Consider the following 13786-nt stretch of genomic DNA (forward strand, 5'->3'; position numbering starts at 1 on the left):
CATGTTTCATTGAACGAAACGTTCGCCAGAGAGCAGCATTCGATGACTTTGTCGAGAACTGCTCACACCACGCATGCCACGGCCGTCGCGAGAGATCGCGTTCATATCTCCGAGCTTCTCCGTGCTTGCGCTGGAGTCGAATCTCGGGAAGCAGCCATCTCCGCTTGTCGGCGAGCAGCCCACAGGTTAAGCAGACCCACATCCGGCGCCGGGCGATTCACGTCCGTCCAGGTGACAGCAGTGGCCTTATTCAGCTCAGTTTGTTTGCAGCCCACAAGTAGTGTATATGGTTGCAGAGAGAGAGATCTTCGACGGTGGTGCGAAACGTATCCCAATTGACCACAGAACACCTACGGCGTAATGCGCGGTCCCTTGATGGATAGAGACATATGATGATAGGATGGTGGTCACTAACCCAGCAGTCTGGCTCCAGGGGCCACGATGGAGTCCCGGGTCCTGACCACCACGTAAGGTGCGGAGCATATGTTTGACTGCGAGCATGGCGCACAGTCCGCGTTGCTGAATCTGGATGGTTGAGTAAAATAAACAGCGCATCCGCGAATGCGTCCCGCACACGCCTACCACGGGGGCTTGAAGTGGGGTACCCCCAGTCTGGACGAGGGTCGTTAAAGTCACCACCGACTAAAACAGGCCACCCTGGGGGCTGTCGTCGTAGAGTTAATAACCACCCCGGATTAATACGAGAGGGACCACCACCGGAGGGTCTTACTTAGTATGACACGACCACAACAGTTGCCTTCGGAAGCTTCACAGCCACTGCGACTACCTCTTGATATCAGGTGCACCAGTTTTCTAGAGAGAGGCGAACTTGAGGAAAACGCGCATCAAGGTACACCGCCGCCTTTCCCGGAGGGGCAACAGTGTGCACACGACGGTCGTTTATTGAAGGAGACATGTTTCCATTAAACCCCGGAATGGATGGCAAGGCATTGGTCTCCAGCAGTAGCAGGGCCCACACCTGGAGCTTGTTCATGCGAAGTCGAGATTTGAGCTCCCCCAGCTTTGTGGAGAAGCCTCTGCAGTTTAATTGGAGCACACCAGAACTACATATACTCGCCATTTTCGATTAGGCTTCCAAGCGTTGTAATAGAACTGATGTCAGGTTACATAACTGGTTTACCATAAATCGGAGGAGAGATGTTGTTGAATTATCCTGCAGTAATGCAGAAGGCCTGGTAGAGTCGGGGAAAAACGCATGATTGCAGGACGTAGTCGACGGCGCTGCAGCATTGATTGGCGTGGAGCGCGATTCCACTGGTTGTCTAAGGCGGACAAGCAGTCCACAACGTTGTCGTAGCTTAGAGACCTCGGCTAAAAGGCGTGTAATTTGGTCGTCAACTGCTGCCGTGTCCTCACGCAGAGGTTTCAGTACGCTGCGCTTTTGTGTAGCTTGAAGGCGACGGCGATCCTTGCGCACTTTATCGCTGTACGACTGTTGGGCAGGGGCTGCAGGTGGACTGGGCTCAGAAAGCTCCGGCCAGTCGTCTTCATCCCACTGAAGAGCCGCAAACCTGTTGGTTGTCTGTATCGGGGCTCTGTTTTCCTTAGGAGGCACTTGCTTGCGGATCCCACGCCGAACATTCTCAGTTGCTTTCTGTTTTGTTGGGCATATTTGTTTTTGCTATGGGCGCTGCAGTGTTAAAAAAGAAGTAAATATTCATTGACAGAAGTTGCCATTTCAGAACTCGCGTATTACTTAAAAGTTCTATAAAAAATGTACTGCCAGTCCTTCCTCGAGTGGGCACAGCATCGTGACGCAGCCATCCTGGCCGCAGATAGCCAGACGGTTGGAAGTACTTGGGACAAACCCTCAGGTCTCGTAGCTGGCGCGGCGTATTCTCCAGGCTGAGGTGGCGCCAGAACTGCACCCACGTCTTGCACCTAGACATGATGCAGCATGAATGTTATACAACTGCGCCGAAATGAGTGCCATATACTCCAAACGTCAATATACCATGATTACTTTCACCTAATTGCAGTAAATTATATCTTAACTATTGCAGTAAATGCTCCCGCCAAGCTTCCGTGCCTCAAAGTGCGGTTACGCTCGCCCTGAAACCACGCGGCTAGCTGCTTTTCATTGCTCAACGATTGACGAGAGTGAAGCAGTGAAATTAGTTTTAACCTACATTGACGGTCTTGTATATGTGGAACAGCAATAACTACTGCTCACCGAATTCAGGTAAGTCACCGGCAAGGTGGCGCACACAGACTTGTTTGAGTTTCAAAACTCATAGTTGCAAGGGGAGACTCAAATTGGCTTCACGGTGTTGAAAAACCCATTAGTGTAGGAGTTGGCATGGAGTGGCAGCCGCAATGTTCGTTGCTCAAAACCACTTCTGCTTTTTCATCCAGACCCGCCGCGTTGGCTCAGTTGTTAGGGCGCTCGACTACTGATCCGGAGTTCCCGGGTTCGAACCCGACTGCGTCTGCTACGTTTTTATGGAGAAAAAACGCTAAGGCGACCGCGTGCTGTGTGATGCCAGTGCACGTTAAAGATCCCCAGGCGGTCGAAATTATTCCGGAGCCCTCCACTACGGCACCTCTTTCTTCCTTTCTTTTTTCACTCTCTCTTTTATCCCTTTCCTTACGTCGCGGTTCAGGTGTACAACGATATATGAGACAGATACTGCGCCATTTCCTTTCCTCAAAAACTAATTGCTATTATTTTTCATCCAGTTGGCTATCGCCGTCGGCACCTGCTTTCCCGCCAGCGCGGGAGCATCCGAAGGAGCGTCAGCAGGCGACGCGTGTCCGTTCCTGGATACGATTCCTGCTCTAAACCAACGCCTGGGGCGGTATTACGGATCGCTCTCAATCGAAACTGTCTCAAAAAGTGCCTCATTTGCCCCATCTCCTGTTGGTCGGCCGTGGCCGGCTGCCATTTTGATTTTTTTGCGTCACTGACTGACGTCGTAGATGGCCCAGAAGTGTTGACGTTGGCCACCTAATTATGCGGGCAGATTGAGGCAATTTTTTGAGACCGGGAAATGTAGTCTCAAAGTGTTTGAGACGCAAAATGACGGCCGTTGACTTCGCCATACGTGGCTGGCCGCGGGAGCAGCGACGTAGGAGGGTGCATGAAGACGATTTTGACTTGCCAGACGAGCTGTTTCGACGCTAATTTCGACTCAGGAAGGAGACTGCACAGTGGCTGTGCGACCAACTCGCCAATGAACTGGGACGTGCGCGGGCGAGTGCGCTGTCGGTGCAGCGACAGGTGTTGTGCGCGCTGCGCTTCTTCGGCACCGGCGGATTTCAAGGCGCGGTGGGCAATGAGGGCAACGTCGGTATAGCCCAGCCCACTGTCAGGAAGTGTGTGCGGCGGGTGTCAGCAGCAATTGCCAAAGTGGGGTCCGGGACGGTTGGGTGCGGTTTCCGGCGAGCCCGGAAGAGAAGGCGGCGGCGAAGGAGGGCTTCCTTCTTCACGGCAGCATCCCCGGCGTCGTTGGGTGTGTGGATGGCACACTTATCGCCATCAAGGCGCCACGGGGCAATGCTGCACACAAGGCCGCCTTTTGGAGTCGGAATGGCTACTACGCCCTCAACACAATGATAGTGAGTAGGCTTCGCTCTCCGTTTTTGAGTGCATGTTCGGCTGGAAGCTCGGCCCTTGACGGCGGAAGTTTACAACTAAGCTTGTGGTACGCTTTCTCTCAGGTGTGCGACCCGAACCTGAAGATTATTGCTGTTGACCCCCGCTGCCCGGGATCGAACCACGACGCCTTTTCGTGGCGTTATTCGTGGCTTCGCAGCGAAATAGAGCAAGTACTGCTGGAAGATGGCGAGTTTCTTCTGGGTAAGCTATAAGAAACCCCCACCTCGGTTACAAATTTCGTGGTGAGGCAAAAATGAAAGCCCAAATAGAGGTTAGCGAGGCTTGCTTCACCTCCAAGAGGGGTGACAACTGTGTCGGTTCGTCTGAATTATGTCTAGCAAAAAAACATCGAACTCTTACATGGGTACATTACACGGGTACAATGGGGCTTTCCATTCCTACTAATCACACATGACCCTGTCGATAATGTATTCGCACTGCACACGGCGTGTTTGCGTGTGTACCTTGTTTCCTCCTCCTTTATAAGTGTCCCTGTTTCCACAAAATAGTCAGTTTCAAGCTCTGCGCTTTATATGTGCGTCTTTGTGCCGCTTGTTGACCGGTCGCCTTCACGCATTTTTTTGGACATTGCTATGAATATGCAGCCATTGTATCAAGACTGTTGAGATTATGGACGACAAAGGCCACGCTTAACTGCACATCATTTCTGTTAAGCAGGGGACAGTGCCTACCTTTTGGAGCCCTCGCTTTTAACACCTGTGCCAGGGCATCCCAGTCAGGCGTCTCCAGAGGGGTTATACAACTCAGCACACAGCTCCATGCGATCCATCGGGGAGCGCGCCATCGGCGTGTTAAGAGCCGCTTCCGGTGCCTGCAAAGGTACCGGACGCTCCAATACGAGCCGGAGCGAGCGGCCTTCATAATCGGAGCATGTGCTGCGCTGCACAGCCTCTGTTTGAATGACCCCTTGCCAGAAGGAGGAGACGTGGATGCCACTGACCCGGACGACAACGAGCCACCTCCGGCTGCAGTCTACACGCAAGGCGCTGCAAGCCGCATTACCTACCTGCGGGGGTGGGGGAGGGGGGGAGCCGTGCGCAACGGTATTGTCGAGCGTTTTCGGAAAACCCGTCTCCAGAGGCTGGCATACCTGCGCACGGTGCGTCGTCAGTTGCGGCGGCAACTCCAGCGTCGCCAGCACTGAGCCCATCGACACCACCTCGCAGGGCAGCTGGCGAAGGTGTTCATTTGTGCATCACAGCAGCCACGGTTACTGTTGGCAGCGTCATCTTCTCGTGTCAGTGTACAGTGTACAATTGTGTGTGAGCAAATCTGCATTGTGGCTGTGCCCTCAGCCGCAGCCCGCCAAGTGACGACTTTTATTTTTTTTATTTCCTGTGTGTGCCTACAAGCTACCGGCGCTGAAGAAGCGCAGTGCGTACAACACCTGTCGCTGCACGGACAGCGCACTCGCCGGCGCACCTCCCTGTTCATTGGCGAGTTGGTGGCACAGGCACTGTGCAGTCTCTTTCCCGAGTCGAAATTTACGTCGAAACAGCTCGTCTGGCAAGTCAAAATCGTCTTCATGCACCCTCCTACGTCCCTGCTGTCGTCAAAGCACCTGCCTCTCTTTCTCCTGCGGTGTGTGTGTGTGCGTGCATGCGTGCGTGTGTATGTGTGTATGTGTGTGTGTGTTTGCGCGTGCGTGTGTGTGTGCGTGTGCGTGTGTGTGTTTAAGTGGGTGAATAAAAAGTGTACTGTTAAAACAAAGCACAGAATGTTTGTGATGCTTATTGAAATGAAGAAGTACCACTGAAGCCAATTTTTGCTCGATATGCATTCAAGGGCTGAAATGATTTCGATGGACATATTGTAGTGCAAGAGATGTGAGGTGCTCTTTGTCGGTATTTCAGTAAAATTTGAAAGGTGTGCTTGCACCCTGTAATTTAGGAATAAATAAAAAAGACGCAACCAAAGAGGACCACACACCTCATTGCGAATCCCCTACCCTGATGACATCAGTGGGCAAAAGGGCCATCCTTCAAACTCACCCAGTCAGCGCACTAGCGTCATCGAGTTAGGGGACGCGCGGTGAGGTGTGTTGTCCTCTTTGGTTATGTCCTACTGTTCTTTATTCCTAAATTACAAGGTGCAAGCACACCTTTCCAATTTAACTGAAATACCAACAAAGTGCAGCTATACACATCTCTTGCACTACAATATGCCCATAAAGCTCATTACAGGGTTCCTTTCAGCATGCACTTTTATTTTTTTTAGCAGCATTTATCACAAGTGTTTTTATTCGAACGGATAGGTGCAAAATGCACTGCTTGCAATACCATGAATAAGTAACATCTTGAAGTGTGGTTCACAAATTGCAACATACAAACATGATAAACAAACATGACAAGACTAGCGGCCTACTTGTTACCACAGCTTCTACATGAATTATGCAAGCAGAAAACGCACACGTCTTAAACCATGATACACATCTAAAGCAATGCTCTATAAGTGTGTAATACATTTCGGCTGACTAAAAAACGTTTATCACCCACAAAATGCATGAATATCAATACGACGACGTGTGATGAAGTTCCGCTCAATGGCAAACCCTGGCAGTTCAGAGAAGATTGCCGCATAACGGAATGCATCATGAATACGGCAAGTTGTACTGTCAGAATGACTTTAACATGACAAAATTCTCATTAGTAATCATCATCAGCCTGGCTACACCCATTACAGGGTAAAGGCGGCTTCCATGTCTCTCTAATTATCCCTGTCCTTTGCCAGCTGCGTCCACAGTGTGCCCGCAAACTTCTCTCATCCGCCCACCTAACATTGTTCCGCCCCCCTACTATGCTTGCCTTCTCTTATAATACACTCCGTTACCCTTAAGCAGCAGCGGTTATCTTGCTTTCCAATTACATGCCCTGCCCAAGAGATATTGGTAAACTGCCATTCATGATCTGAGAGAACCGGCCATATCCGCTCCATCCCATTCTTATCCGTCTAGTTTTTTCCGTCTTATGACCCGGATCAGCTCTCATTGCCAGTTGTGAACTGCTGTTCCCTTGCTAGACTGTAGAACATTACTTTGGCTTGCTGCATGTTAATTTTTAGACCCACCGTTCTGCTCTGCCTAACCCGTTCATCACCTGAGTGACTCAGCGAGGCAATGTCATCAGGGAATCGCAGATTATTTAGGTATTCTTCATTTACTCTTATTCCCAACTGTTCCCTATTCAGGGCTCAGAATACCTCCTGTAAACAGGCGGTGAATAGCATTGGCGAGATCGTGTCTCCTTGCCTGACACCCTTTCTTATTGGAATTTATTTCTGACTTTATAGAGGACTATGGTAGCTGTACAGTTTCTATATATATTGTCCAATATCTTGGCATAAGGCATGCTGAGCCCCGTCGTGGCACCTCACTGTTTGAAGTATTCTGCTACCTATCTGGAGCAGGTTAACTGTCAGCCATGGCGGTCACATTGCGATGGACAAACAGTGCGCGTGTGCTGTGCAATGTGTAGACACGTTCAAGAACCCCGTGGTGTAAATTAACCCGGAGCCTTCTAAAACATTGTCCCTATAAGCACGTGTGTCACATCGAGTCGTTAAAGCACACAATTAAGTGAATGTGCGAAGGAGGAAAATTAAAGAACGTATAAAAACCAAACACTGACTAGATATAGCATATATTGTGTGTCTTGCAAAAGGTAAAGAGGTAACATCTATAAATGAAATCAAAGTTAATAGTAGATATCACATACCTTGTGTCTTGCAAAAGGTTGCAAGGTACTATCACAAAAAACTGACACACACACTTCAGACTGGTTATGGGCGGGAATGCGAAAGCATGTGCGTATGACACCACCTGGAACGCTGTACGATAAGTGGTTGGTAGCCATTTTGACACGAATGTAGCAGGGAAAATATGCGCCATATTGAACTCAGCCAGTGGGAGGATTATAAGGCAAATATCATGTATATGACCGTCAGGAAAGGCGGGCCTCAGCTTTCTGTGTGCGCCATACGACCACTTGATGACGGCAAATTTATCCTGACTTGACTGGGATTTTCTATACTGTCTGCGAGTGCTCATACAAGCCGTCAATTTTTCTCGTATTGAGACTAGCAATGCTTCCACATTGAAACACGATACCAAACTGGACAACGAATATTGCACAGCCTGTACACTGCACAAAAGTTAAAAGTACAAAAGGAAAACAAAATTCATAAATAAGCCCCCTGCAGGTAGCAGGAATAAAAAAAACAAATGTGTAGACACCCTGCACCTTTCAGAAGGCAAACAAAAGCAGTCATATTCACACTTACTGCGTCCTGCAGAAAACAGGAAGTAAGAAATGCATGACTGTTCTGCACCTCCCAGAGAAAAAAAAAATGTACAAACTCTTCCTGCACCTTGCAGAAGGGAAACAAATATATGCATAACACCCGCACCTGGCCGATAATTAAAGATATTCTGCACCTTGCAGAAGGAAAACAAATATATGCATAACGCCTGCACCTGGCAGGGAATTAAAGAAAATATTGTGCACCTTACAGAAGGAAAACAAATACATGCATAACGCCTGCACCTGGCAGGGAACTAAAAAAATATTCTGCACCTTGCAGAAGGGAAAAAACTGAAGAAAACAGGTAAAAAGTTAAAAAGCCCCACCGAACAAGTTAATGCGGTGGCAGTACCTGATTCTGCAAGACACGCATAATCAAGGCCACCGAAAGTACCACTTGCTCGGTGATGCGCACTGTGTCAGCCCTTACTGTATCGGCAGTCCGCACCATCTGCGCCCCAGTTCGTGTCATGGCAGCAGTCAGTTACCTCACGGCCGCCGTGAGGTTTCGGACTTCTGTTGCTGTCTGGCTTTGGTGCTGCACCAAAAAAAGGAGATTCATTTGCACTTTTAAAAGACATGGAGGGCTCGTTTCACATAAAGATGACTTACTGAAATGTCTCCAGAGGTCATGCATAGGTTTCGAACTGTGAATGTTGTTGCAACATGTTGCATACAGCTGCTTCTCCTTCACTAAATGTGGTGGGTGCTGTCTGCACATACTTCCAGGAGGCGTGCGTGAAACGCGATGTTCTCAACATTCGAGGAGGTCGTTGGTGCGCCGGGTCTCCGCTGGCAGCTGGCGCACCTCCTCTGCCCGCGTGCTCCGCTGCTGCTGACTCGGACGGCCCGGCACCAAAGCTGGCTGCTCCTATGTAGCTGTCAAAAGGAGAAAGTGACTGAATGTACACTTGTCATATAGTGGAGCACGATGTACAATAACCTGACTGTTTGGTGCAAAACTTCAGAGAGCTGTTGACATGCATACTGGGGAGCAGTACATAAAGGCATTCATAATCAGCGGTATGACAAAAACAGCATTGTTTCAATGTGCACATTTGTGTAACCATCGCAGACACCCCAGTTTTCTTTGTAAGAGGAAAAAATGTTGCACAAGGTACCAGTGGTGCATATGACAGACACTTCTGTGGGTGGCCGCCGCGGTGGCTGAGTGGTTATGGCGCTCGGCTGCTGGCCCGAAAGACGCGGGTCCGATCCCGGCCGCGGCGGTCGAATTTCGATGGAGGCGAAATTCTAGAGGCCCGTGTACTGTGCGATGTCAGTGCACATTAAAGAACCTCAGTCGAAATTCCCGCAGCCCTTCACTACGGCGTCTCTCAAAGCATGAGTCGCTTTGAGAGGTTAAATCCCCATAAACCAAACCAAACTTCTGTGGGCATTGTAAAGTGATACTGATAGTCTGATCCTGCAAATGGTATTAATGTTAGGTTGCTTGCGAAATGAATAATGTGGAGCCTAATATTGGAACACCAACTCATAGGCTGTGTCACACGGCATGTCCTCCTCCTCCAGCTCCTCCAGCTCCTCTTCATCCGGGGGGTGCCATCTATGTGAATTCATTCCACACGACACAACTGCTTAGTGGACAGTTTCAGCAGAGCATGTATTGGCGCAATAATAATAATTAGTTTTTGGGTACAGGAAATGGCGCAGTATCTGTCTCATATATCGTTGGACACCTGAACCGCGCCGTAAGGGAAGGGATTAAGGAGGGAGTGAAAGAAGAAAGGAATAAAGATGTGCTGTAGTGGAGGGCTCCGGAATAATTTCGACCACCTGGGGATCTTTAACGTGCGCTGACATCGCACAGCACACGGGCGCCTTACCGTTTTTCCTCCATAAAAATGCAGCCGCCGCGGTCGGGTTCGAACCCGGGAACTCCTTATCAGTAGTCGAGCGCCCTAACCACTGAGCAACCGCGGCGGGTCATGTATTGGCGCAAAACACACGTGCACATTGTTGACCTCATTGTGGTTTTTCTTTTGTTAGGAAGGGATGCAAATGCTGAGGCAACAAATGCAACCTCGAGTTATGTACCTTGTACTATCTTGCTTTCATGGTACTGCTGTTTTTCTTCTTGTGTCTCAGTACCTAGAAACCGTATGCATTGGCGCAAAACACACGGTTTCTAGGTACTGAGACACAAGAAGAAAAACAGCAGTACCATGAAAGCAAGATAGTACAAGGTACATAACTCGAGGTTGCATTTGTTGCCTCAGCATTTGCATCCCTTCCTAACAAAAGAAAAACCACAATGAGGTCAACAATGTGCACAAGTTGTTAGGTGTACATACCAAATGACTAAAAATTCACTTACCAGATGGAGAGCGCACCTCTGCTTTCTGCAGGCCGCTCGTCCCTGGTACCTCCCCCACGGACACACGGGGCTGGCTCTGCAAGAGGCACAGCGCCCCACGTTCATGCTCGAGTGTCTCGAAGTTCATTCTGTGTGTGCATTGCTCACAGTAAATGGCCCCGAGGTTGACCTTCATTATTCTTCATTAGGCCCTACTATCATTCCCCCTTCATTTTTAGTAACGTCACCGTGGCTTACCACATACCTGGCTGAAGAAAGCAAACAGGGGAGCTGCGACGACTTGCACGAGGCCTGGCGCCCGCAGCTTGCACACACGGCCTGGCAGCCCCGGCAGCCTGCCGCCTCCAGTGCCCCTGCGACAGGATGCGGAGAGGCATATTCAGGGGCCATTCGACAGACCGTTGTTGACATGCGCACCTTCCCGCTGCCAAAAACTGTGCCTCCTCCCTCTTTCACCGTGTGCACCACACCTGCCACGTGTGGCGGCAGAGGGGCACACTTTTGACAACGGGGCCCACGGCGTTGAGCAGGTTCGCAAGCTCCTGCCACAGCTCCCGCCTGCGAGCCGCCGTGTAGCCCCCGGAAAGGGGTGAGGCAGCGTGAGCTAGCGACGGGTGCTGCTCCAAGAACTCAACCATTAGCTCGTACTGTGCCTTCGACACGCGCGTGCTCGCCTTGGCAGACATGGACATTTCAAATGATAGCGGTATGTCATGCCAATTCCGTCAGCGATTTCTTGGTATCGGTCAGAGAATGAAATAGGGAATAATGGGGAATGTACAGCTTGGCTTCACGCGGACGTGCGCTATATATAACTCGGGTTCACACTGCAGAGCATAGACGTGCGCTCTATTGCAACAACTTATACAAGGTTACGAAGCAGCAAGGACGAGCAAGGCGGTTGGTAGTGTGCGCCTAATCGTTTTTCTCGTCCTTGGCCGTTCCTTACTTAGACACCTACATACAATGAACAGACGATCATGCAGCAATACAACTTTATTTCGCCCCATAAGTCACACTTCCCGGTCGTCTTGTATTTAGCAAACAAAAAACAGAACCACAAATCCCACACGTCAACCCAAGAGCATCTTTGGGCCATTGTTGTCATCGATAATAAGCAAATACACACTTACCACAATATGTTGCCCTCGCCGATTTTCGAGCCCAGCACTCCTTCTAAGTTGATCTCCGCAGGCCCGTAGCATTCACTGCCTTCAATCAGATTTTTCTGCGCACTTAAGACACCCGCAAAGCACCTTGATTTTAGACGGCACGCAAAAAATCAGGAACTAGCGGTGGAATCAGCTGTTTTCTTGCAGGCCGCCATGCTCACGCGATACCACTGCCAGCGCGTCCTCATGGCGGAAGAAATCCTACAGCAAATTTATTTGAAAAAATGAGAACGCTTCTAATTCTCATTCGTGTTAATAACTTTACAACACAGTTTATTACCAAAATAAAACATTACTTGCTTTCTTCATTGCGTTTCTGTTTATTTTTTGAGTAAGATGTTCACGATTTAACTCTGACAGCACACCTTTGCGGCAACGAAAGTGACTCAACAGTAAATTTAATTGAAAAACTGAAAACACTGCTTGTTTAGCTTGGTGCTGTTGAGTTTGAAATACAGTTTCTTAGCAAAATAAAACATTACTCGTTTTTATTCACTGCGTCTTTACAGCAAAACATTAGTCTATGGTCCCTTGTCGTGCGAATAGCGGTTTCGGGGCGGAGCCCTGCTACTAGCCACCGCAACCTTGCTCCGCATTGGCCGATTCCGCGGTCGGCATCTCTCGGTGTCGTCATTTTGACATCACCATCTGAAAATTCAAACAGTTTTTGAGAGCGATCCGTAATACCGGCCTAGGATTCGTCTCGTCTACTTCATGGTGTGACACTGGAACCGTAAAAGACATCCGCTGTGACATCGACAACACCGTATCTGGCCTATATAGGCGGCTTGTCTAGGCCGGCGCTTTTCAGATGACCCCGGCGGTTGATCACTTATTTTTGGAATATGTCGAAGTGCTTGGCTTGCAGCACTGGCATGGGTTGGCCCGGTATTGCACTGCCTCTGGGATCGGCGCGAGGACTATTAGCGCGGCGCGCCTTTTCCTTCACTCTTTGCTCTCCTATCCTTTACCCCTCCTACTTTCTGCACGCGGCAGCGAGCGTGGCTCGGTTTGAGCCAGTAGGCAGGACCGTGCTCTTTCCTTTTCCTTCTTCCTCTCAAAAACAGCAGTCAGTCAGTCGGCGCTCTTCAGTGGGCATGGAATGGCAGCAGCAATGTTCGTCGCTCAATACCACTTCTGCTTTTTTATCAAAATTGGTGCAGTTACACCTCTTTTCGCAAAGCGTTCTGATAACGTCTGTATGCCCCCAAACTTTGGTTCTTACTATTGTGGACTGTGTTCAGATTATAAAAATGCTTTCTTATGAGTGCAGATGTCGAGCAAAACCCTAGTCCTTCTAAGGAAGAGTGGGAAAAATTACACGCTGATGTTTTCACTGCTATCAAATGGCTTACCTTGCACCTGGACGAACGGCATAATAAACTCTTGAAATCAAAAGATAAGGTTAAAGAAGACCAGGTAGAGCTCGAATCTATAGTATCTGTTTTGATCTAAGGGTTAAAAGCGCTCGAAGAAAAGGTCGACGGCCTCAGAAATTTTCAAGACGAAGTTCACTTACAAGAATTGGTGTCTACGGCGGTTCGCACTGAAATTCGCACCGAAACATGCCGCTCCAGAACCACGGCTAGACGAGAACGAAGATCAGTCACGCCGACATAATTTGCTTTTATGGGATCCCTGATTCTCCTGGCGAAACATAGGCTCAATCGGAGGAAAATGTTTGGGAAGCTCTCTTAAAGAATTTCAAGCCACTATTGCCAGAAGAAGGAATCTCTCGTGCACATCGCCTAGGCCCTTTCGCTTTGAACAGATGTACACCCATCGTAACACGCTTCTTATCATTTAAGAAGAAAGATGCGATATTTGGCCAAAATTTAAGCTATAAGGGACAGGGATTAGCATAAGCGAAAGCTTCTGCAAAGCCACGCGCACAAGCCGCAAAAAGCTGGTGGATTTTGCAATAGCTACTGCATGAACAGGCATATTCACTGAAATACAAGAAAGTAGTTATCGACAATAGAAGTTATATCTACTGCCCCGTCACTGATAGCGTATGTGAGGTCTATATTGGTGGCGCACTTTCCACAGACAAGACTAACGTAGGAACTTCTAGCGCGCCCGACCCTCCGCCGTCACCATAATTAGACTATAGCAGACGTCCGTCATTCGAACATAGCTTCTTTTTTCTTTTTTTTTAATATTAGGAGCGTTAGCAACAAACGTGATGCGCGGTCGACATTGATCGACACCTGTTCAGCTAACGTGGTGATTTTTACAAAAACTTGGCTCTCCGCAAAAATCGACGATTAATTATTCTTGAATTGCGCACGTGAATATTAATTCTACAGGTGTGATCGGGGAACGCGATCTGGTGGTG

General features: G+C 49.1%; 1 protein-coding gene across 1 annotated transcript in view; it reads left to right on the forward strand.

The window, feature by feature from the left end:
- Positions 1-4784, forward strand: part of LOC144129011 (uncharacterized) — a 35220-nt gene extending 30436 nt beyond the window's left edge. The window contains exons 4-5 of the mRNA XM_077662878.1: positions 3682-3820; positions 4555-4784. Coding sequence (XP_077519004.1) covers positions 3682-3820; positions 4555-4784 — 369 coding nt within the window. The remainder of the gene's footprint in view (positions 1-3681; positions 3821-4554) is intronic.
- The last annotated feature ends 9002 nt before the right edge of the window (positions 4785-13786 follow it).

This window comes from Amblyomma americanum, chromosome 1, assembly GCF_052857255.1.
Source record: "Amblyomma americanum isolate KBUSLIRL-KWMA chromosome 1, ASM5285725v1, whole genome shotgun sequence".
In the NCBI taxonomy this organism is placed as follows: domain Eukaryota; kingdom Metazoa; phylum Arthropoda; class Arachnida; order Ixodida; family Ixodidae; genus Amblyomma; species Amblyomma americanum.